At 35.2% G+C, this 24,843-nt stretch overlaps 1 protein-coding gene across 3 annotated transcripts; it reads left to right on the top strand.

Moving 5' to 3' along the window:
* The first annotated feature begins 1,257 nt into the window (after nt 1-1,257).
* LOC107913122 (uncharacterized) lies at nt 1,258-23,575 on the top strand. Of its 3 annotated transcripts, XM_016841583.2 has the most exons (37): nt 1,263-1,754; nt 1,830-1,923; nt 2,608-4,787; nt 5,668-5,782; nt 6,118-6,975; nt 7,183-7,444; nt 7,518-7,951; nt 8,104-8,230; nt 8,314-8,438; nt 8,940-9,574; nt 9,692-9,791; nt 9,884-10,000; nt 10,346-10,440; nt 10,723-10,874; nt 11,777-11,832; nt 11,944-12,157; nt 14,430-14,849; nt 14,922-15,199; nt 15,671-15,756; nt 15,852-15,926; nt 16,053-16,311; nt 16,406-16,813; nt 16,923-17,019; nt 18,683-18,999; nt 19,489-19,605; nt 19,714-19,881; nt 20,076-20,204; nt 20,284-20,373; nt 20,517-20,623; nt 20,698-20,729; nt 20,817-20,846; nt 21,275-21,357; nt 21,446-21,541; nt 21,652-21,774; nt 22,122-22,205; nt 22,481-22,624; nt 23,025-23,575. In XM_016841583.2, the coding sequence occupies exons 1-37, from the start codon at nt 1,465-1,467 to the stop codon at nt 23,349-23,351; spliced, it is 9,324 nt and encodes a 3,107-aa protein (XP_016697072.2). In that variant the 5' UTR covers nt 1,263-1,464; the 3' UTR covers nt 23,352-23,575. The 3 variants fall into 3 exon arrangements, with proteins under 3 accessions (XP_040962460.1, XP_016697072.2, XP_016697071.2); XM_016841582.2 differs by having other exon boundaries at nt 1,264-1,754; nt 20,698-20,846; XM_041106526.1 differs by lacking the exons at nt 19,489-19,605; nt 19,714-19,881; nt 20,076-20,204; ... (8 more) ...; nt 22,481-22,624; nt 23,025-23,575 and having other exon boundaries at nt 1,258-1,754; nt 18,683-18,758; nt 18,905-19,000.
* Nucleotides 23,576-24,843: the final 1,268 nt, after the last annotated feature.

The raw sequence follows: 24,843 nt of genomic DNA, 5'->3' as shown, positions 1-24,843 counted from the left end.
ATTACCACTGTTCACATCATACTTTGATCCACCAACTCATGGACTTGCTTGGAGAACTTGATAGTAGGCAAGCCCTTAATATTCTCTTTAATCATGTCACCTTCCTTCAACACAATATCATACTCGAAGAGTGAATCTTTTCCTCCTTTCGATTTCTTATCCAGTTTAAAAGTTTGTCCTTAAAAGATATTGGGATTGCTTTTGATGTCTCAATGTCCATGCCACCATCATTAAGACGCCCATCCTTTTGGCAACCCTATCGCCTCCATTACCTTGAGCTAGGCCACCCTTACAGTTCTTGTTACTTTCTATTATATTCTAAAAGACTATCATTTTAACAAAACAATAAATAATATTTTAAGGATGCTTTCATCCTTTTCATATAAAATCTAGAATTTATATGATGAGATTTGAATCCAAAATTTCATTACATTCATTCCACATCTTCACCATTTCAATAGAGTCATATATAATTTTCATATCAAGTTTTAATGAACTTATTACATAATTGTTTTCATCCATGTATATAACATTATAAATGCTTTATTAAGGGATTATATACATAATATTATATCATAATATTGTTTATAAATATTCTTTAATTAATTGCTAGAGGTATAATATTACATATGATATAAATTAGTTATGTATAATACTACCATAAATTGATAAATCGAAATAAATATCTTATTTAAAACTATGTAAAAATTACAAGTTTTTTTAGGAAACAAAGCTTTTAAAACATAATAAAAAGGAAAAATATTTGTGTACTTGAATGCAATTTTTAAACTCTACAAGTAAAAACATAAGGTTAATAAGTGTGTTACAGGGTAAAAGTAAAATATTAAAAAAATATTTAAAGAAAAAAAATACACAAAACAATTTATTAAGGTTACTTTTAGAATAAAAAATACACTATTAGTATAGCAAATAGTAATTCTAATAAAAAACAAACATATTTCCTACTAAATTAAATTCAATTAAAAACCTAAACTGTTCATACCATGTCAGCAAATCGCGTTTTAGGGGGCGCGATTTGTGTCCACGTCAGCAAATCGCGCTGACGTGGACGCGATTTCCTGGCGCGTACCCTGACATCGCGCTGACATGGACGCAATTTCACAGAAAACGGACCATTCCGGTCAATAATTACATAAAGGGCCTATTTCGGTAAATTTTGAAAAAAAAGCTTTTTTTAAGCAATTTGCCCGGATTTGCTCACCTTCTCGTTAGAAAACGTCAAAACACAAGAAAAGGATAACGCCTAAATTTTTATTTGCAGATGGAGAAAAATGCTGAGTGCGCATGTTTGTTCACTCTGGTGATATAATCGAACTTTCTTGCTCTCTCCTCTCATCGTAAAATGAATTTTCCGTTTGTTTCTCGCGAAAATCTTCTTATTTGTCCAATAGATGAAACATTGATCAACTTAACCCGCTTCAAGTAACCGAAATCCTCAAGGAAATGTTCTTCAATAACTTCATTAAACGGATACTATCATCTCTGCTTCGCCCATGGCTGGAACAAGATCTCGAGCTAGACCTCCAGTTAGGGTTCATAAATTCCACCGCCGTCGCCAAAAACATACGCCTTGATACGTCTACTCTCAACCGCCTGATTATAGATGGTTCATCGTCTTCGCGGTTCTTTTTCAAAGAATTCGTTATCGAGGAGTTCGTTGTTCGATTCTCAAATTGGTCAGATTCTGCCTTCGTTTTCGAAGCTCGTGGAGTCAAGGTTACTATGTCGCTTGAGTAAGCAACGTCACAACTTTGCACCTTTTGTTTGTTAATTTGAAAAAAAAATTAATTGTCGTGTTTTTTTTGAAGGGAAATGGAAGAGGAAGGTACTGCAAAAGTGCGAAATTCGAGTAATGCAGCGTTGGAGAGTTTGAAGAAGGATTTATCCCTGATAGATCCCGAGGTTCCCCCTCCCCCCAGTTTTGGCATTATTTTGTTTAAATTTTTATTGTCTAGTAGGAAATCATCTTTCTAAGTTGCACCTTAGTGACACTAAGAAGCAGTAAAGCTCTGCTGTTTTTGCTATGAATGGCTAAACTCATCAACGGAATTGGTAATACCTAACTGTATGTTCCATCCGGGGGTGTTAACTGTTATAGTTGGGACAATAGTGGCGGAGTAAATAGCATTATTCATTCTTTTTTTAGTACTGAGTTTATGTTAAAATTAACTCCTTGAATCGTGATAGAGATGCCTTTAGTTCCAGGATTTTGCTGACTGGTGTTCTAAGGTTACTCTTCTAGGTTACTATATATCATAACATTTTCAGCCATGCATTAACAAGAATAAAGATGTCAACTACTGCATTTAATATAATATAATTACTATAGATAGTATATTAACTAACCTTAATGAGTGCCCTAAGGGCACTTGTTAGCGAAAACCCTTATTTCAATTTTACACTGTGAAACTTGTTGCTCATCGCATAATTACTTTTAAACTAATAGTTTAACATCTCTTTGCTCCATAGTGTTTGAGTTGGATGATAAATTATTAAATCAGTTATCTCGTTGTAGTTAAGGATTCTTTTCTTACTACTTGATGTGTTAATCTTGGCCAAAGTAACTTAGGCTTTCTTCCTTACCAGGGTAGTGCTCTGCATGATATTTTGGAAGCAATCTTGGCTACTACTTGTGGGAGAAATCGGTTTCAGTCTTCTTTTTTGAATCTCATTCTCCAACATTGCCGTCTACAGATACTTGGTATTAATTTGCAAGTGCAATTTCCCACTTTAGACGATTCCTTTGTATACCTGTTGGATTTAGAGAAGCTTAATGCAGAATCTCTACATTTTGTTCATGGATGCCTTTGCAAGGGTCTTGTTAATGTTCTCTTTCTACCTCTGAAGGAGGGATCTTTGATTGTAAGCGGTAGTTCCTTTAAGATAGGATATAAGAAAAGCAATCAAATTAACCATGTTTGTTCCTCCAGTGCACTGGTTACTTGCATCAAGTTAAATGATCTTGAACTTGTTGAGTTCAATCTTCGTGCTTCAGAATTAAGTTTCTCATTTTCTCCGGTTGATTTTCCTGTTTTCATGGAACTTAGTAAAGTGCCTTCAAAAGAATTCAAGCGGGTAAGGAATGGCCGGTATCTATGGAGAATAGCAGCAATTAAAATAGGCCATGTAATTTCATCTCCCAAATTATCATGGTACAAGCTAGTTAGCCTTACTAGTTTGTGGATGCATTATGTGAATCACTACGAGTATTTGTTGTCACTGATTCAATATTCCCCTAATCACTTATTGGAAAGACCTGATATTAAGATGCTAAGAGACAAGGTAAATTTGAAATCTGCTAAGCACTATTGGGAGGTGATTTTTGACATTGAGAAAGAGCTGCCTGCAGAAGCTATTGCACAGGCTCGGAAAATAGCTCGATATAAGGCTTTGTCAAGTGGTGAACAGCCTGAAAATTACTCAGAACCCTCTGTTAGTGCTCATTTCAAAACCTTTGTTCAGAAAGTTATGCAAAAAATCCATCCATTAGAGCACCTTCTCTTTTGGAGGAGATCTGCAAAGCAAGATGAAATGTTTGCCAGACACTTGGGAAATGTTTCTGATAATTCTTATTCACGCTTCCGCTTCATTTTAAGTCTTGGGAAAATTTACATTACCCTTTCTTCAATGAGTGCAGTCGAGCCTGTTAATGAAAAAGTGAAATCACGTATTGGGATCTCATATTCAGATGGTTTTTTATTCCGTCTCTCTATTAAAGTGTTTTTACTCATGTACACAAAAGACATCTTTAAACAGACATTATCTTTTTCCTGTGGAAAAGTAAAAGTGAAGTATTTCATCAGTTCTGTTGGAGAAGAAAATGAGAGAGTTAAGAATTTGAAAGTTATTCTGCATGGTGAGCCTGCAAAAATCTTTCTCTTCTCAGAAAGCAATAAATCCAGTACCATAAATCATGCTGAAGGTGGGTGTGACCCATGTCTAGAAAATTTTATAGGAAAAATGTGCTTGGATTGGATAAGAGATTGCGAGCAGTTTGAAGAAAGTGAAATCAAGTGTCCTCAAAGTCCACAGCTTCTTTTTGAGATGAAAAGCTTTTTGAGACATCCAGATTTGAAAAAGCTAGGTTCTGGGCTTTGGAAATGCAATCTGACAGTGGGAAAGTTCAACATAGCATTGCAATATCCATCAGTGATATCAGTTGTCATGCTTCTTAGGCAGATACAACATGCTCTACACTGGACTCAAGGAAATGAGAGTGCCAGGGATCTTCCATATTCTCCTCAAAATACTACTGTGCACCAGCCAGAGGATAGTTGGGAAAATAAATATGAGTGCTATTCTAGTAAAATAAAGAAGTTCTTTACGATAATGCTTCCTGGGAAATGCATTCAAATAGGAGTGCTTATAGCTGGTCCTTGCATCCAACTCTCATCGAGGAAGACCGGAACAAGGAATGCAAATGAAGTTGTGAACAACCATGTAGTTAATGAGGATGATTTTCACCTTGGATTTGATATCCATGATATTGAAGTTGTTGTTTGGCCAAGTTCAAAGTCTGGTTTGGCACCTATACATGCCTTCACAGAACAGGATGATGAATATCCTGAGTGCCTCAGGTTGCAGGAGCCTAAGATACTTGATATGCCGAAACTGGAAAATAATAAGTATACATCTAAGGATGCAAATTCACTTCATTTCTGTCTGAAGCTCAATGGTTTGCTGGCTTACTTGGTGGACACTGTAGACAGACACAAAAACCAAATATTTGTATTGGATCCCATAACATTTCGATTTTCATCCTTCAGGTAGGGATTTTAGCCTTGCATTATCTTATATAAGTATTGAAAATTTATGGCTGCTTCCTTAAATTTACCAATGTCTTTTCATATCGAATTCAACTTGAAGGCCTGTTTGTTTGGTTGCTGGTTACTCAACCTAAGCAAACTTCAATATTTGGTTGGTGGAAAATACTTGATTTCGTTTGTTGATTGTAATTATGATTTGGTTTAATTGATCATGCAATTACATTTGTTAATTGTTTGATGTTAATAAAGTATTATGTACATTTTGAAGTTACTTTCACTTAAAGTATTATGCACGGAGTGAATTTTTAGCTGACTCTCCAACCTTTATAATTATTCATATTTTCCTGGTCTCATGAACTTTTTTTTATGAATATCATAGGGTACTGTTGGCCTATTCAACTTTTAAAGCAAATGATTCAATGATGTTTATTCTATTGATTTTATTTCCCATAAAAAAATTAATTACTGGAATAACATTGTATATGCTGAGGTGAATCTAGGTATGAACACTATTGATTTTTTTGTTCATTTCCTTTAATTGTGAATTTTGTGCTAAATTTTTTATTTGTGAGAAATTAGCATAATATGCTTCCTTTAAAAATATATGGATTGTGTCGAGCAATACACATCTCTTGAAAGCCTTATGATTCTTAACTGACATGGCATCTCCTTGGCCAATAATTTGTTTCTGCCCATCTTTCTGTCACACCCTCACTCTCCCTAAAATATTTGTGAATCATTTATCTTGATTCCCTTCTCTTATCCCTCTCTTACACCATCAATTCAGTTATTTTTATGCTATGCAATTTTCAATTGTATTATCAATCACGGTCCTTAGTATAAAACTTTTTGATGACCAAGTATCATGTATCTGTCTCAGGCAGTGTGCTCATTCGTTTAGCACAAGCTCTATTGCTTTTTCAACTGCTTTTTATGGGCTGGCGATGGGATTTGCGCTGTTATTATTTATGGATGAGTTGTGTGTTTGCTTTCAGGTGATGCTTTTCAACCTTTGTTGTCTGGTTGGCTTTTACCCTCCTATTATTTTTAGACATGCATTAATTTCTTATGTGATTGTGATAGTTTTGCTGTTTTTAATGGAAAATACTAGATAATAATTACTACTGCAATTGTAATTATTGGAGCATTAGTTATCTTAAGTCTTAACAACTCGTTAGATGCCCTTGAAGTAGTTTTTAGTTGCATCTGTCTATTATCCTTGTTTCTTTTCCTTAATATTCAAGTTAAATACTTTATTACTCCTTTTGTTTCGTTTACATGCTTTCTTAACTTATACAAATTAATGACAGTTAAATGTTCCCTTTTCCAGGCTCTAACTGGTTTGTCGTCTGATTTATCACATATTTGTAACAACTTTGGTTCACCTGCTAATGAATCCTTCCAAATGTTGAGACACTATAGAGTTTCTGGGGCTACCAAGGATGAAGAGCTTTCAATAGCGACACCTTTGATGTGTAATAACACGTTTTTAATTAATGGCATCATTAAACTCAAGTCAATGGATCTCTTTCTCTGTGGTTCTAGGATCAGGAATAAAGCAAGGGGTTCTAAGATGGTTTTTGGTGCTGCTAGTAGCACAAATTCAGCTGCGGATAACTTATCTGATTGTGGTATTTGGATTTCACTCCCTCAAATGTGTTTTGACATATTATATGAAGAAATGAAATTGGAATTACTCATTGATTTATCAGGAATTCAATCTGTGATCGTCAGATACCAGGAGTACATAAAAAAAAGGTTTAATCGCTCTGCATTTAGAGCGTTCCTTCTTTGTTCACACAATTGCTTATATGAGGTATTTCTATCTCATTGCATATTTACTTTATTATTGAGTATGCCTCAGAATTCCACTTCAGCTAGTGTGAATGAGATGTTAGATATTTCTACTTCTGAGGTTAGTACATCAAATATGGCGGAAGATACATCTTTTAGCAGTGAACTGCAGCCAAGTGTACAGTCTCCTGATTTTCTTAAAAATTTGGGATTTACTTCAAATATCTCAGTGCCAGCCTCAAGCCATTGGATATTCATGAAAATGGAAGTGGCTGAAGTTTTTGTGACAAGGTGTTCAGTGAAAAATATTCTGATTGGTGCACAAAAAGTAAATAAGCTTCGGTCATCTCTTCATGTTGGGGCAAAATCCCAGGCAATTGCATGGGGGATCCAGGTGCAAATTTTATAGAAAATTAATGTTTCTTTTATGTTTTCACTTGCTCATGCAATATATTGGGAACCATCTTTTGCTCTATGATTTTGGAATAGTTAAATATGGGGGATAGTGCATGATTTGGACACCCTACATTTGACATAATTTATGCCTTTGAAAATTTTATTTGGTTCAATCATGTTATGACGAATAACACATGATGGGCAGGACGGTTTTCTTTGCCTTGAAACAGAAGCTTTGGCAATGTTTATCCAGTGCTCTGCTTCCTACCTACATCACATTAAAAATGCATTGTCTATTGTGAAATCAACTGTGAGGAGCAAGCCACGACCTGCACATGATCATTTTGTTGGTGGACATGCCCAAGAGATGCTACTTACATCTCAGCAAGTCAAATGGGAACTGCCTGAAGCTTTTAATTTTGATGTCTCTCAGTTTTCTCTTGCTCTTGTTGTTGAAAGTGAATCATGTAAGTAAATCCCTTCTTTAGTTGGATGTTTTGACCATCAATATTTCTTTCAATAGTTAGTCTGCTTACGCAGGTCATATTCGGGAATTTGTATTGGAGCTTGATCTTATTCTGAACCTTGATTTGGATAATATGCAACAGAAGTTTATGCTTAAGCTTTCTCGGTTATCAGTCTTTTCTCAAGACATTCGACAAAGTGGAGAAGATAAAATCCAAGTTTTTAATTTCTCTTCTGCCCAGTCAAATTTACCTTCTCAGCGTTTATCTGGAGAATCTGCTGTAGCATTTCAGCGTGATGGCAGTTTTCGGGTTGATGACAGTTACCCTAGAGCTTCTGTTTCTGAGGGGGCATTTTGCTTGCGTCATCAAGGATATATCTTGAAACATTTAACTGCTTCTTTATCAGTTGAGAAGGGCAAAGTTATTCCTTTGGACCCAGAACAGGTTTGGGTTGGCAGTGGTTCTGTTTCAGGTTTTGATATGAAAATTTCGTTGTCTGAACTAGAGGTAAGAAATTCTTAGCTTTTCCTCTTTCTACCATAAACTTTCATGCACCTGATGTCTTTGTCAGATGCCATCAGTATAGCCTACTCCTATCTTGTTTCTGACTGAAACTGCTAAGATTCATGTTGCTGGATCTAACCTCCTTTGCAAATCAGATGATTCTGTCCATGGTCTCATCCTTCTCTGGGTTATCTCTCAAAGGCTCAACTGGTCAATCTGTGCAAAGGAACTGGTCTTATAACACACCAGATGACAATGATTTTGAGGCGAGGATCCCTAATGGTATTTTATTTTCTAACTGTCTTATGTCTGTTGCTTGCAAATTTTGTTTATCTTGTACTAATTATTACTCGTTATATGCCCAGGGGCCATTGTTGCTATTCAAGATGTACATCAGCATCTTTACTTCACAGTTGAAGGTGGAGAAAATAAGTATGCTGTAGGAGGTTCTGTTCACTATTCTTTTGTTGGAGAAAGAGCTCTTTTCAGGGTATATTACTACATTTTCCGTAAACTAGCTGTGTTCACGCCAGCTTCTTAAAATAACATTTTGTTTGCTTGTATTTTATATGAAAAGACATATCTTTATGCACGCTGATGCATAATTAAGGTTTCTGTGCAACTAAATGTTTAGCTTTAAAAGGTTAAGATCTCAATTTTTCTTATTTTCTTAGAGTATAATGCTTTTATGCCAGATGTTCTGCCATTTCAATTTTTTAATTACTAAATATTTGTGTCTTCTCCCCTTATTTGTTATCCCTGTTATTATCAGTTATTTTGTTGAAATATGTAAATAGTTATTATCAGCTATTTCTTATTTGGTTACTGTTATTAGCACATGTTGAGAAGGATGATCCCTTATAATTAATTAAGGCAATAGCATAACATTCTTGGACCATTCCCCCCTTGGGTAGATTTATTAATTGTTAATGTCAAGTCTTTCTAAAGCATTTATGATTGATCATATATGCAAATGCGACAATATGTACAGGTCAAGTACCACAAACAAAGGAAATGGAACTCGTCAGTTTTGTGGTTCTCCTTGATATCACTGCATGCTAAGGACAACTCAGGAGCGCCATTGCGATTAAATTCTAAACCAGGGTCAGGTTTTGTTGAGCTCTCCAGCACCTCTGATAATGCTTGGTCACTTTGGAGAGTTCTTTTTTATCAACCAACTTATGATGGTGACATTGACTGGGAGCCTTACAATTGTGTGCTTAGAAACAGTTTTTACCTGGTGAACAAGAAGAATGACTGTGCTGTTGCTTTCAATGATAGGGTTCCAGTGTTTGTCAAAAAGCCTGGAAATCCACTCAAGTTCAAAGGGTTAAGTGATATGTCGGTTGCACAAGATGTTGCTGAAACTGAGATAAATCTTGGAGCACATGAAGATGGAAAGAGAAGCTACGGGCAGAGAGGAAATCTGCCTTGCATTGGTATTAGTATTGACAAAGTTTCTTTAACCATCTTCCATGAACTGTCAGATGCAAATGACAGGTTTCCTCTCCTTCATGCTTGCATCTTTGATACTCAAATAACTTTACAAATTCTTTCCACTAAAACCAGAGTTATAAGCACCTCAAAGGCTTTGCTTCAACATTTTGATGCTCAGGCAAACTTCTGGTGAGTGTTTTCTTATAACTTAAAGGGAATAGTTAATTTTTATAGCATTTTTCTTTCTCTGAAATTAATCTTCCATTTAAATGTGTTCAGTCATTTCCTACCTTCTGTTCGTTGCAGGAGAGATTTTCTTCACCCTGTTGAAATATGTACTTTCTATCGTTCTAGTCCCCAAAATCAACATGGTGTGCCTGTCCATGTCTATTGTAGAACCAAAGAGGTCTGGAGTTTTATATTCTATATAATATTTCTTTGATTATTCCTCTTACTTTTAATGACATGCTCAACAACAATGCTCTGGCTTTTTGGCAGTTGGAAATATCTCTAACTGAGCTTTCCTTGGACATTCTTCTTTTTGTGGTCGGAAAATTAAATTTGGCCGGTCCTTTTTCCCTGAGAAGCTCGATGATTCTGGCCAACTGCTGCAAGGTCAGGTTGCCATTCTTGGATAGTTCTCTCTCTTCTTTAAGCAGCTTAACTGGTAGAAAAATCATGTGGGAATTGATACGTCTTCTCTCAATTCAATCTTGTATCTGATGGAAGAGTATATCAAGCTATATCAAAAACTGATACTGGATGGAATTTCTGCGATCACCATTCCTTGCATTACTAGATTCATAATATCAAATAGTTTTCATTAATTAAATTCAAGCAAAGACTGGTTGGGGTAAATGGTTACATCAACCCACCAATTCATTCTCCCTCCTGCCATCCATCCAAGATTGTTCTACCACTGAATCTTTTTCTTAATTATAATCATTTCTATTATGGCAGGTAGAAAACCAGACAGGTTTGAACCTTCTTTGTCGCTTCTCTGGTAAGCAAAGTGTGACGGTGGGCAGGAAACAGTCTTCTTCCATTTTTCTAAGGTATCCTTGTACTGCACTGGCTATACTTCTTCTTGCTTACAGGTCATTTTGCTGAAAGTTAGATTCCTGCTTTGTTTTAAATTGGTAGTTCTTTTCTTGCATGACTTCATTTTTTGTTGGTACTATTAACCTTTGTTATGAGTTTTTCCATACAGAGCTTATATATTTATTTGTAATGCACGTGTGCCTTTTCATTTAATTTATGCATATTTTATTCTTTTGGGTGTTTGAGGTTAGTGTTCTTTATTCATTAGTTGATCTTGCTCTATGCATGTTTGTCAGGCTCTCAGCTTTTGAAAGTCAACCTCCAGAAACAGAACCGGTTGTTTCAATCCAGCTTTCTGTTCCTGGTTCATTTACAACTTCACCAGTTCATCTTTCTCTTCTAGGAGCTCAAGTACTTTCTTGGAGAACACGCATATTGTCACTTCAAGGTATGTGAATCTGCTACCTTCACCATGCAACTTCTTTGAAGAGTTTTACAGAGGTGGTTTCTTTTGCTCTGTGATGAGCCAGAAGACTCTAGAAGTAGCATATTAGTATTCACTAAATAGAATGGAACATGCTATCTTTAACCTAAATTTGCTCCGGATATGGATCCATCTAACTATTGACCCAATGGTAACATTGTTTGAGGTGATCAGTTAAATCTCAAAGTTTTTCTAGGAGAAGAAATAGGAAAAAGAAGAAAGGAATTCATAATCTCTGATTCTCTGGTTGTGTCTTACATTTCTGAATAAGACTGTCTGGGGTATAACAGCTAAATTCATGTGCGCTGATTTATGCAATGGATACTTATGCAGTGTGTGTTACCAATATAGTTTTCTATTCAACTATGCATATCAATGTAATTTTCATCTAACTTTGAATTATTTACAGCATATAATATGGTATATATGGGAGAAAAAAGTTCTGGCTTTTTGTTTTGGAAATAGAAAGTTTGGGAGGCAGATTTTGTTTTCCTTCTTGGTTTCTTTTTTTCTTTTTTTGGGGGGGGGGTTAAAAACGTGAAATTAAATGGAGCTTCTTGGTTTCTATGAGGTTGTAACTTGCAAATAGTCAAAAATTGAAGCAAAATTCAATTAAGCAGATGCATCTCTAAGATGGAGACTGAGTCAAGTTTTACAAGGCTGGTATGTGGAAATTGTTTGTGGTAGGTTGAAGTGTTTTTTTTGAGGTTTGAATAAGCTGTCTTTCATTTCTAAATTTTAGCTGGTTCTTTGAGAATGTCCTGCTTGCTAGCAAAGATGGTTCAAGAATTAAATTCATTTGCCTTCTATATAGATCTTATCTGGACTTTTATCTTTGTTTCTTGTCTACTACCATCTTTGAACAGATTCAAAATCTTACCCTGGTCCATTCATTGTGGTTGACATTTCAAGGAAACAAGAGGTATTGCTAAGATTAGTGTTCTCCTTGTTACATATACGCAAACATATATATATGTGCTTGCATTATAATGTTCTTTGCTTGATCTTTCTTGACATTGATTATTGTTTGTAGGATGGTTTGTCGATAGTAGTTTCTCCATTAATCAGAATACAGAATGAAACTAAATTGTCTATTGAGCTACGGATTAGACGACCTGAAAGAATGGAGGATGAGTTTGCATCTATGTCCTTAAAGGCTGGTGATACATTTGATGATTCCATGGCTTCATTTGATGCTATACATTTTTCTGGAGGATTTAGGAAAGCATTGATGTCGTTAAATGTTGGTATGTGTTGCTAATGTTGCTGTTTAAAATTTACCTTTTTACTATCCTTTATTTTTCCTTTGCTTGGTGTGATTGAACATCCTCATCTTTTCTATCAGTATCCTTGTTAGGCTCTTACAATATGTATTATGACCTTAGAGGGGTTGGGCTTTGGTTGGTCATGTGTCTACAAAAGTTGTTCAAGAACAGAAGTCCTTTTTCTTGCACATGCATTTGGGGTTATGTGTCATCAGTTTGGTTGAAGCTTTGAATGAATTAAACATAATTATTTGGACATAGTTTTAAACTAGTAAATGTCTAATCTGCGTTGCATTCTAATGCCATGCTGCCCCTTCCCAGGCCTTAAGTTAATTTATTCTCTCCATTTGACTAGCCCTTCAGTTTTAACTATTCTGAAACATAAGGGATTTCTTTTGGGATATCACCTTGTTGTCTAGGTGTTCTTAGGTGCACCTAGACCTTGCGCCTTAGCTCAAGAACAAAAGCGTGTCAAATCCTTTTGGGTTAGGCTCATTTGATTTGGTGCACACTGGCTGGGCCTAGGCATGCTTTTCTGTAAGGTGATAGGCACTAAAAGAACCTGCTTGATTGATGTTCTCTTTGTTTCTGTTGAGAAAGAGAAACTTTTGGAGAAAAAGAGTTCATTGAGAAAGAAAATAAAAGGAAACTTTTGAGAGAAAAAATATTTATTCTTTTCCATGCCTTGAATTCCACACTCCCCTTAAACTGGGCTAGAATATCTATCAAGTCTAGTTTCAACTTCAAGTTCTTGAAAATGTTTTGAGGTAATGCCTTTGTAAGAATGTGCAGTCTGCTGACATGTGTATGTGTAGACTAGCCTAAGAAGTCCTTCCTCTGTCTTCTCCTTGATGAAGTGGCATCAATCTCCATGTATTTAGTTTGATCATGGTGAATGGGACTTTTCGCAGCTTATAAACTGCTTTGTTATCACAAAAAAGTTTCGTGGAATTTCTTGGAGAGATCTTTAATTCTTTCAACACCTTTTCTAACTAGATTCCTTCACAAATGCAATGTGACATTGCTCGAATTTCATCTTCTGCACCACTTCTGGCTACAATAGACTGCTTCTTTCTTTGCCATGTAGTCAGTTTCCCTCGTAAATTAGATAAATTAGACCACTTTTAATAGAGTATTTTCATAATTATATATCTTAAGCTTATTATAAATGCACATGCACATGCACATGCACATGCACATGCACATGCACATACACATACACATAAACATACACATACACATACACACATAAAAAGATGTAGTTGTCTGTATTCTATATATTTTGAACTATATGTCAGGATAGCTAGCCTTCAGGTCAAATTCAAATCTGTGACTTACTGAATTTCCCTTATCAATTGGGGAAAAAAAGGGGGGGGGTGCTCAACCAGAATAAACTTATGACTGTAAAACTAATTGGAGTTGTCTGTGGCATTGCTCTAATTTCATCTTCTGCACGTCTTCTGGCTACAATAGACTGCTTTCTTTTCCATGTAGTCAGCTTCCCTCGTAAATTAGATAAATTAGATCACCTTTTAGAGAGTATTTTCTTAATTATATATCTCAAGCTTGTTATAAACCCACATGCACATACACATAGACACATAAAAAGATGTAGTTGTCTGTATTCTAGATATTTTGATTTATATGTCAGGGTAGCTAGCCTTCAGATCAAATTCAAAACTGTGACTTACTGAATTTGCCTTGTCAATTGGGGAAAAAAGGTGCTCAGCCAGAACAAACTTATGATTGCAAAACACTAACTGGAGTTGTCTGTATTCTAGATTTCTTGTTTTCCTCTGATTAAGTTGATTTTTATGTAGATGACAATGTCATTAGCGAAGCTCTTTTGTTTTCCTCTGAAATTGCCTTATTAATTGGGGGAAGAAGGGGAAGGGAGGAAGGGAGGGTGTTCAACCAGAAAAAAACTTATGACCGTAGAACTCTAAATGGAGTTGTCTGTATTCTATATTTTCTGTTTCCTCCTGATTATGTTAACTTTTATGTAGATGACATCATTAGCAGAGAGTTTTTAATTTTTTCTCTACCTACTGCCATTGTTTATTTGCTAAGTATAGTGAAGATGATATTTTGAGTGCTTTGGGACAAAGGAGGGAAGAAAGAGAAAAAAGGGTTTTTTTTTTTTCTTTTTTGGCTGGGGGGTGAGGAGTGAAGGAATACTCTGCTATTTTCCATGTGATTCTCTGAAATCATTTCAAAATCTTATGAGCTTTATGTGGTTGGTGATAACATGCAGGTAACTTCTTATTTTCTTTTAGACCTGAAATGTCACATGACTTGATACAATCTGATACTTCACTTTCAGTCGAGTGGTCAGATGAGATTAAAGGTGGAAAGGCAATTCGCCTTTCTGGAATTTTTGATAAATTAAGCTATGAAGTACGAAAGGCTTTATCTGTTGGATCAGTGAAATGTTCCTTTAGCACGGCCTCCTGTACAGTCAAATCTGCAGCTGGACATGTTTCTAACATGCACTTTTTAATTCAAAGCATTGGAAGAGAAGTTCCTATCATGAAACCTGATAAGTCCAAGGATGGGCTTGAAAATAGAAATGCACCAATTTCACTACAAGAGCAGAAAGAAATTTGTATTCTCCCCACTGTGCGAGTTTCCAATCTTCTGCACTCAGAAATACACGTGCTTTTGACTGAGACAAGTATGACCTGCGAGTTTTTTGAACAATAAAGTATTTGTTATTTTTACTCTTTTAACTTCCATCTTGTTGCAGATTCATGTACCCCTACTGGCCATGACAACATTGGGAAGGAGGCAACTCTACCTTGCAGATCAACTGTTGATTTTTATGCTAATCCTGCTATAATGTACTTTTTGGTTTCATTAACTGCTTTTAGTTCAACATCTAAACCAGTAAATAGTGGAGAATGGGTCAAGAAGTTACTGAAGCATAAGACTGGTGTTCGTTGCTTGGACATTGACCTGGATTTCTGTGGTGGAAAATACTTTGCATCCTTAAGATTATCCCGTGGATACAAAGGCATATTAGAGGTTGTTTGCAAATGTGATACATTCTAAATTTTTCTTGATGATATATTTTCTGAGGTGCACACGTATCATGAGTTTTCATTTTTTCTTTTTTTAATCATGTTTAGTTTTGTTTGCTGTAGAAGTTCTATTAAGTGTTATCCCACATCTGCTAGATATTAGGTTTCCTACGGTCTTATATTTAAGCTGGGTCCCTCCACTTATTATCAATTGGTTTTAGGTTGGATGCTTAACATCTATAACCAAGGTTTTGTTATGTTGTTTTTCCAACCTGACCCCTGGTAAGGTTGTCCACATGTAGGCCCTGTGAGCTACACGTGAGGGGAGTGTTAAGTGGTGTAATTTCACATCTGTTAAATATTAGGTTCCCTGTGGTTTTAAAGTTGGGCCCCTCCTCTTATTACCGATTGATTTTTGGATGGATGCTTAACAAGTTCCAGAGCATGTATTAGCTGAATTATTTGTCTGTTACAGGCTACTGTTTATACACCATATATCCTGAAGAATGAAACCGATTTCTCTATGTTCTTCTTTGCTTCTGGTCAGAAGCCTCCGTTTAGGTAGTTTCTATCTCTGAAAATTGTTAGCAAATTCTTAAAGTGCTGGGTTATGCTTTCTTATATACTTCATGGCCGTAATTCATGAACATCTGCAGAAATGAAATGGAGGGCATTCGTCCTGAATTAGGTTTATTTTTACCCCCAAAGTCAACAGGGTCATGGTTTTTGCGGTAAGCAAAATTTTTTGGAACTGTTATATAGCATTTAAAGTTCGTTATCTACCTTTATGATCAGAGCATATTTGATATTATGGTTTCTTCATTGGTTATAACTTTTTTGTGCACTCCTGTCGCCAGATCCTGTAAGATGCATCTCAGGTTATTCGAAAATCCTGCATCAGAACCACAAATTGATTTGGATACTCTATCAGGCCCTACAGAAGTAAGTCTGGAGATAGCGGAAAGATCTGGAGTGAAATATATTGCAAAGTTTGGGGTATCTATTGCACCTTCCTTGAATAGTGTTGTTCCTTCACAAACAATAACAATTGCTCCAAGGCATGTTGTGCTGAATGAGTCAGAGGAAAATATTACTGTTCGTCAGTGTAATTTGGAGGTTTGTACCCACCGATGTAGGATGCAGTTTTATTTTATGCATTTCAAGTTCTTACTTTCTTTGTTCTTCCCCTTTTCGGTGTTTGGATGTGAAGGTTGACACAGCTGGCATGATTTCCATCAACAGTAGACAGAGTGCAGCACTATTGCTGCAGAAAGAAATTGGCAAGAGGGCAGAATACAGTTTATTTGAGAATATCATCAAAAAGCATAGAAATGATTTTGATAGTTCTTTAATATATATTCAGTTTCGGTTGAATGAGTCTCAGTTGGACTGGTCAGGACCATTATGCATCACTTCATTAGGACGTTTTTTCCTAAAATTTAGAAAGCATTCTAGTCAGTTGACAGCAGAGGACAAAAAGATTGCAGAATTTGCAGAAGTTCATGTAGTCGAGGAAGGTTCTACAATTGTAGTGCGCTTCCAAAAACCACCAAGCAGCAAGCTACCGTATCGGATTGAGAATTATCTGCATGGTGCATCCCTCACTTACTATCAGAAGGTTGTGCTTTGAGTCCATGTTACTTATTCTGTCTAATTAGTTAATGCTCAATTGAGGCATTCCATATGTATTAATTTGTTACTGATAATTATTATTGGAAATTTCCCAGAATTCATCAGAGTCAGAGTTTCTTGGATCTGAATGCTTTGTTGATTATACCTGGGATGATGTTACACTTCCTCGTAAACTGGTTGTTATACTAAATGGTAATTACTTGCCTCTCATTATTCCAAACTTGCATGTATTTTTATAGTAATTATGATGTAATCAACATAACCGACATTTGAACTTTGGAGAATGGAACAGTCAAACTCCTTGTGCAACATGTTTGGATCTATCATTTGTGCTGTTTCTTCTTACACGTTTGAGTTTTATAATTTCCTAGAACGTGGAGTATTCACAATGGGTGCACACGTATCTGTTTCTATTAACTTCTGCTCTCTCTTTATCTGAGTGATATGCCAGGCAATATATTTTATTTACTTTAAGTTTGGTCTTCGGGTTCTCATCAAGATGGTTGCAAAACTGTATGCCACTTGATCTAGCCAGCTAAAAGTTAGAAGGTAGAGCAACTCAAAATCAGTGGAAAAGACCACTTGAACGAAGCATTGAATGTGACGGTTGCTTTGTTAATCTGATTAGACATTTGAATTTCTGACAATGTATTATATGATTTATAAATCAAACACTTTGATAAAAGTTTCCTTTAATGCATAAGTATATTTCACTGAGATCAGCAGTTTCTTGAAAGTGAGAGAAACTTTATTTCAACAGGTGTGTGAATTAATGTTAACTTCCATCTTAAGCTGTTTCGTTGCACCATTCCCACCTTTAACCAAATGAATCCTCTAACTGCACTAGGGCCCTATGGATTTTTTTATGAACTCTCCCCTAAAACTTTAAGTAGGAAGATGCAGGAAACATGACCTGTAACTGATTTCTACTGACATTTCACGACGATTGGCAATCCTCAATTAGTTTTTGGAGATTTCCATGAAGATAAGCCTGTAATGGTTTCCTGGTTTCTGTTAACCATCATCCAGTTTTAGCAGGACTGTTAGAGAAAAGGGAGTATGGGTATTATACTTTGCATTTGATATGAACTAATCTTGCTAGTTGCCTTTTCACCATTAGGGCTTTCTTGGCTGCTTTTGGGAAGAGAGATGTAGGGGTTTTTTTTCATATATATTAGCATAAAATGCCTTGGTAAATCAGTTTCTACTTTCGTGGAAAACAATTTAACCAGCTGAATGCAAATGCCTTGTTCATATCATTAACATACATTTTAAGGTTGCTTTTACAGCTAGTATTGATAAGTTTCTGTAGGTTTATTCTTTATTGTGTAATTGCTTTGCAATGAATTTTCTGGAATTTGATTTTCATAGTAGAACAAGTAAAAGGGATTCATAAAGAACTTGTACGTCCAAGTATATTGATCTTTTCTTGCATTTTATAATTGAGAATTCTATTTTGGATCTCACTCTGTTGTGAGCCTTAAGTTTGTTCTACTAATGAGTTCATTTGACTTCAGTGAGCATAATTTTTGATGTGTCAAACTTAAGATAGTGTTTGAATTATATATTTTCTCATCTGTCTTTAGTTGGAATAGAAGTGTTCATGTACCATAGAAAATTTAGGTGGAGGATTAGACAGGGATGCTGCTAGAAAATATATTCTTCTACGGTTTTCTGTAGAATTCTACTATGCTTTACTGTTACACTAATATACAATTAGATCAATAAGCAGATACTTAGACAAAGCATATTTAGTCGTTCAGGGCTGTTACATGAATATACACATTAGTGGTCCATAGCTTAAATGTTGAGAAAAATGCTTATGAAATTATGGCTATGCTGATTTTGCTTGTAGATATGAATCTGCCGCGAGAAATCAACTTAGACAAAGTGCGGACATGGAAGCCCTTTTATAAACTTACACAAGAAAGGTTAGCGTCTCATATACTTTTTGACAAAAAATCCAAGGGTAAGAGAAGTAGATTTGGTGAGCATCAGGGCATGAATGCAGTAAGGGTGGGATATGAAGTATATGCAGATGGTCCCACACGTGTTTTGCGGATTTGTGAGTTTTCAGATAGTCATAAGCAAGACAAAGCTTTTCACTCATGTGCTAAGATTCGGATGAGAGTTTCCCAGTTTGCTATCCAATTGCTTGAGAAGGCAAAAGAGGTCTCTCCTCCCTCTCTCTTTGTGTGATAATTTCATTCCTTCATAGTCTGAACTCAGAAAACTAGCAAAGGGCAATATCACTCTGGTTTGCAGGTGCCATGTTTATCTGCTTAGATCTAATTGTGCCAAACTAGACAATTCTCTTCCAGGCCTTAATGACTGAATATTCTTCTACTTTGGTCTTAGGTGCTCAATCATGAAGCCTTGTTGACTTGTGAACTAACTACTTAAGGCATAAAAACTGTATTGCACTTAAAAGGAACTTTTGGAAACACATAGAATAGACCTTGGATTGACTAAATTGCTAAAAGATTTCGATTTTGCTAAAGTGAAAATCCCAAAAAGTAAAATTGGACAGCATGAAAAGTAGAAATCAGACTTTGATTATTTGATTGCATTTTATATTTATCATAGGTTTGGTAAAGTGCATCGTGATGATATTGGTCTGTTCAACTTATTGTCTTTGTTTGATGTTATAATATTGTCAAGGATTTAAACCAGAGTGGAACACTTTGTTATACACCATTTGCTGTTGCAAGGCTTCATAACATTAGTCTGGATTCTTTGTTCATGGACCAACAGAAATATAACCAGATTGCTGTTCAGGTAAAATATTTCCATGTGTTTGATACCTTAAAATGTGCTAAGAGTTTAAATTGATATACTTTTAGTGTTGTGAGTACTAATAGCTCCTTGATTTAACCATCATTCTAGTCATTGACGGTTGATGTCAAGTGGATGGGAGCTCCTGTTGCATCAATGCTACGTAGACATCGGTTAGATGACAGTGATGCAAATGATAGCATGCTCAAAATCATATTTGTCCTACTTTCAGCAGGCGCTGATGTTAAACAAGTTAAATATGCATCTGTTATTCTGCAGGTATAATGAGGCAGTCTGTATTTATCTTTCTGGGATCTATCCTGAACCATTGTAGCATTTGTTCCTTTTGTTTCTGTTTTCTTTTAGAAACTATGGGTGTTGGGAACTGTGAAGAATAGCTTAAATTTGAAGGTACTATTTACTTCCCTGAACAGAGTACAGCAGCTCAAAGTTTGTTGCTTTTTCTTATGCAGCCAATTGATTTGAATATTGATGAGGATACTTTGATGAAAATCGTCTCATTTTGGAGAACATCTCTGAGTGACTCAAGTTCTCCGAGTCAGCAGTTTTATTTTGACAATTTTGAGATCCACCCAATAAAGGTAATATATTTTTGCTTCTATTTCTTCTTGATGAATGTCTTAACTACCACATTAGTTTTAATATATCTTCTACCTACAGATTATTGCAACTTTTGTTCCTGGGGAATCCTATTCTAGTTATAATTCAGCTCAGGAAGCTCTGAGAACATTGCTACATAGTGTTGTAAAGGTGAGAGTTGTGTTCTGTGCTCGCTCTTAATATATGCTTGCATGATTTTAGTTGTTCTTATATAGTGAAACATGCGTTCTTTGGTGTCATCTTGAGTAGGGTCATTTTCCTTTTTCTTATACACTTTTCTTTTGCTTCTATAGGTTCCTCCTATAAAAAAGGTGGCTGTGGAGCTAAATGGTGTCTCGGTTATTCATGCTCTAGTAACAATTCGTGAATTGTTAATAAGATGTGCACAACATTATTCATGGTAAGATCTTCATTTATGTTTTGCTTGTTTTGCAACTATGGTATCCTCACTTTCAGAATGATATAATTAACCAGGTATGCCATGAGGTCCATTTCTATTGCTAAAGGTAGCCAACTACTGCCCCCAGCTTTTGCATCAATATTTGATGACTTAGCTTCGTCTTCCCTTGATATCTTTTTTGATCCTTCTCAAGGCTTGATGAATCTTCCTGGTTTCAAATGGGGTATGGTTTCTATATGGTTTGTTCACTCAAGTCTTCCTTTCCTGTATGGGTTTACCTTGGAATTAATAGTGGCATCTATGATATTTGTTTTACCTATTCTGCATGCATGATTTATTTGGGCATATATGAGAGGGTCATCATCACTAGATTTTAGGTGCATATGCTACATTACTGAAACTGGAGTTGGGAGTTCCCTTTTTTTTTTTTTTTTTTTTTTTTTTAATTTTGCATTATAAGAGTTATGAGAAATATAAAAGATTCATAGTTTAGTTCTGGGGACTATACTTTTCAAGGCACTGATTATGTGTAGATTGCTTATTCTGTGATTAAGTTCAGGTTCTAGATTCAGATATATTTATTTTATCATAATTGATTATGGCTGTTTGTAAGTTGAGATATTTTATTTCTGCTTTGTTCATTTTGCACAGGTACCTTTAAATTCATCAGTAGATGTATTGATGGTAAAGGTTTCTCGGGAACAAAACGCTACTTTGGTGATCTGGGTAAAACTGTAAGTTCTATAAACCTTCAATAAGGAATGTGATTTTCTTTCTACTTCCTTTGCACTTACCTATGTTATTTCTGTGCCAACTCTGCAGCTAAAAACAGCAGGCTCTAATGTAATTTTTGCTGCTGTTACCGAAATATCTGACTCTGTTTTGAAGGGGGCAGAAGCAAGTGGTTTCAATGGGATGGTACCAGTCAATGTGTCATTTTGCATATATTTGCATAAGTTTTCTAGCTTATTTTCTAAGTATTACTAAGGATAACTGTTGAAAGTGACAGTCGACTGTTTATTCTAAAGGTGAGTGGATTTCACCAAGGAATATTAAAATTGGCTATGGAGCCTTCGGTCCTGGGTACAGCCTTGATGGGGAGTGGGCCAGACAGAAAAATCAAGCTTGATAGGAGCCCTGGGGTTGATGAGGTAACAATCTCAGTTTTTTGTACTCTTAATTCTATATCATACTGTTCGGTTCAAGTCTCCTTTTACAGTAATGAAAGCAGTATTGACTAATAATGCTGAGGATATAGATACCTAGTAACGAGTGTCAGATACAGAACCATGACCAGAGAACCTGAAAAACACACATGAAAACTAGTGTTTTTTTGCATGTGATATTAAGCAGCATCTTTATGTGATTACTTCTGTAGGAATTGAGATTGTTATTGCTTTGCCTCACTGCTCAATGGATGCTGATTTTTTCTGATGTTATTAATCTATTTGTTTTACTTTTGCTTTAATGGTGACTGATAAGGTTTCAACTTCTGCAGTTATACATTGAAGGATATCTACAAGCTATGTTAGACTCAATGTACAGGCAAGAATATCTTCGAGTGAGAGTAATTGATGACCAGGTAACTGATTAAGTGAGAAAATAGAAATATCAGTACTGCAACAAAATTTATTTATTTATTTGAGATTTAGATAGCAGCGAAAGGGGACATCTAATTTATGTGGGTCTTTCATAATTATATTATCACTTCTAACAAAGTGTTCATCCAAGTATACCTTGCTTTTGAGGACAAATTTTGGCTTCCCAACCCACCTTCATTTTCAGAATCTTGCTTTGCCTTACCAACTTGACGGATGAGTTTCATACATGCTCTTATCTGATTTATTCTATATTTAGGTTTTCCTCAAAAATCTACCTCCTAACAGTTCCCTCATAAATGAGATCATGGATAGTGTGAAGGGGTTTCTTATAAGCAAAGCATTATTGAAAGGAGATCCTGCAACAGCTTCCCGCCCTTTTCGCAATGTTCAAGGAGAAAGTGTAAGTTTATCCATCAATTTAATCTGCCACTTTATTAAATTTTTGTGCTTTTGAGGGTTCTTGAACAATCCAAGTTGCCATTTCTGATCCTTTCCACTACGTTTTCTAGTATCCAGTAAGTGCAAGATTGATTTGTATAATGATACCATGTGTGTTTGTGTTTTCCCATTTATATTGGTCTCTGTCTCTCTCTGCTTTGTTTTTTTAAGTGGGTCTTTTTGATTTCTGCATCTCTTTGGAAACTGGAAATATAGTATAGAGGTCTCTGAGAGGGAAGAAAGGATACCGAGAAAGGGGAACATGCATATGTGCATTCTGTAATTGTAAATGGACTGTGCTGAACACTGATGTTTATTGCCACACTCACATTCTATTAATGGAGGATAATTTGTTACTCCAGGAATGGAGAATAGGACCGACCATCATAACATTGTGTGAGCACCTGTTTGTGAGTTTTGCAATCCGTAAATTAAGAAGTCAAGCGGATAAATATATCGCAATCATCAAATCGAAGAAAGAAGCAGAGAAAGATGAAGCGAAAGAGATTGTCCCTGCAGACACGGGAGAAGTGCAGAAGGTAAGGTTTATATGGAAATGGGGAATAGCCAAATTTGTGCTTTCAGGTATACTGGCATATATTGATGGAAGATTGTGTCGAAGTATCCCTAACCCTGTAGCTCGCCGAATTGTGAGTGGCTTTCTGTTGAGTTTTCTTGACCAAAGTTAATGATAGATGAACCAACCCCTTAGCTAGGCTGATTGTAAATAGCTGTAGTATTTTTAAAACCATTTATTTATATTCCTATATTGTAATGTTGCCCTAGGAAGATCATGACATCAGTCAACCTATGAAAATATAACTCCACTAATGTTCCATATCGCAACACACTATGCTCTAGTGCAAATGTATATTAATTAATTTTTTTATTTATTACTTAGGAAGTTTTTGTCTGTGTTCGTGATTAATTCAATAATGTTATCATTTCTCTAGTTGTTAAAAGATCCGTTTGAATCAGCTTCGAATTCCTCCTGCTCTCAATAGTGTTATCATTTCTTATGTAACTTTTTTTTATTAATAATTTCATTTAATAGAAAACTAATTATAAATTGGAATATCTATACTATTTTTTTAAGTTGCATCATTAAGTCGGTGTCATGAGTCAATTCGATATCAACTTAGTTAATGAAATTATTAAAATGTTTTAAATAAATTCTATTACTATGTAGAGGTGTTCATGCGTTGGGTTCAATCAAAATATTAGGCCTGGTTTAAAAAATAGGCTTAAAATTTCCCGAAGTTTGGCCCAGATAAAGATGTTAAAACTCAAAAGTGACTTAACCCGCCCATATTAAACTTTTTTATATAATTTATAAATATATATAATACATCAAAAATATTAAAAAGATTAAAATAAATATTTCTCAACAAATTAAAAATAAATTTTAAAAAATATGTATATTTAAATAACACTTCGATAGATAGATGCAACTTAACAAGCAAATGTTTTTAAAATAATAACAAATTTAATAATAAAATAAGTGTTTTACAATATTTCAGCAATTATAACAAAATAGTAGCAAAATAAGGAGAAAGTAACAAGAAAATAGCATTAAAATAGAAAAAAAAATAGATTTTTTTGTCCTTTTGTGAATTTGGGTTGGGCCGGGACTGGATAAAAAATGTCTTACTCGAGGCCTAGATCGTTTTTTAAACGGGCCTTATTTTTTGCCCAACCCATTTTTTGGGCCTTATTTTTTGCCCAAACTCTTTCACTTTTCGGACGGGCCTTCAGGTTAAGTAGGGTGGCCCGACCTATGAATAGGTCTATTATTATGGGGGTATTTTGTTGTTTTTTTTCTTATTTTATAAAGAAACAAAAAAGGCATAATTTGCTTCTATGGCCTTTCAACTTTACAAAAGATCGTTTTAGCTTTTAATTTATTTTTGCGCCTCTTTCAACTTTTAAACTTGCATTTTTGTTAAATCACTCAAAATGGATGGAAAAAATTAACGTTTGTCAACTTTGTTGACGTGGCATACACGTGGATTGCCACAGAGATGACATCTCAACATTTAATTATTTTTTAAAATTAAAAAAATTATAATTTTTAATAATTTTTAATTTTTAAAAATAACTTTTATAATTTTTAAATTTTTAAATTTTAAAAAAATTAATTAAATGTTGGCGTGTGTATAGTTCGCAAAGTTATAAAACATT

Source organism: Gossypium hirsutum, chromosome D11 (genome assembly GCF_007990345.1).
Source record: "Gossypium hirsutum isolate 1008001.06 chromosome D11, Gossypium_hirsutum_v2.1, whole genome shotgun sequence".
Lineage (NCBI taxonomy): Eukaryota > Viridiplantae > Streptophyta > Magnoliopsida > Malvales > Malvaceae > Gossypium > Gossypium hirsutum.
Note: the sequence above shows the minus strand (reverse complement) of the source record. Positions and strands in the feature narration are given on the sequence as shown.

What these genes read in the sequence shown, in the direction of transcription:
- LOC107913122 (XM_016841582.2), top strand. Translation starts at nt 1,465, where the DNA reads ATGTTCTTCAATAACTTCATTAAACGGATACTATCATCTCTGCTTCGC. An exon ending in TTTCGATTTTCATCCTTCAG is followed by an intron (nt 4,788 to 5,667) that starts GTAGGGATTTTA and finishes TATCTGTCTCAG; the next exon opens with GCAGTGTGCTCATTCGTTTA. An exon ending in ACGCATATTGTCACTTCAAG is followed by an intron (nt 10,875 to 11,776) that starts GTATGTGAATCT and finishes ATCTTTGAACAG; the next exon opens with ATTCAAAATCTTACCCTGGT.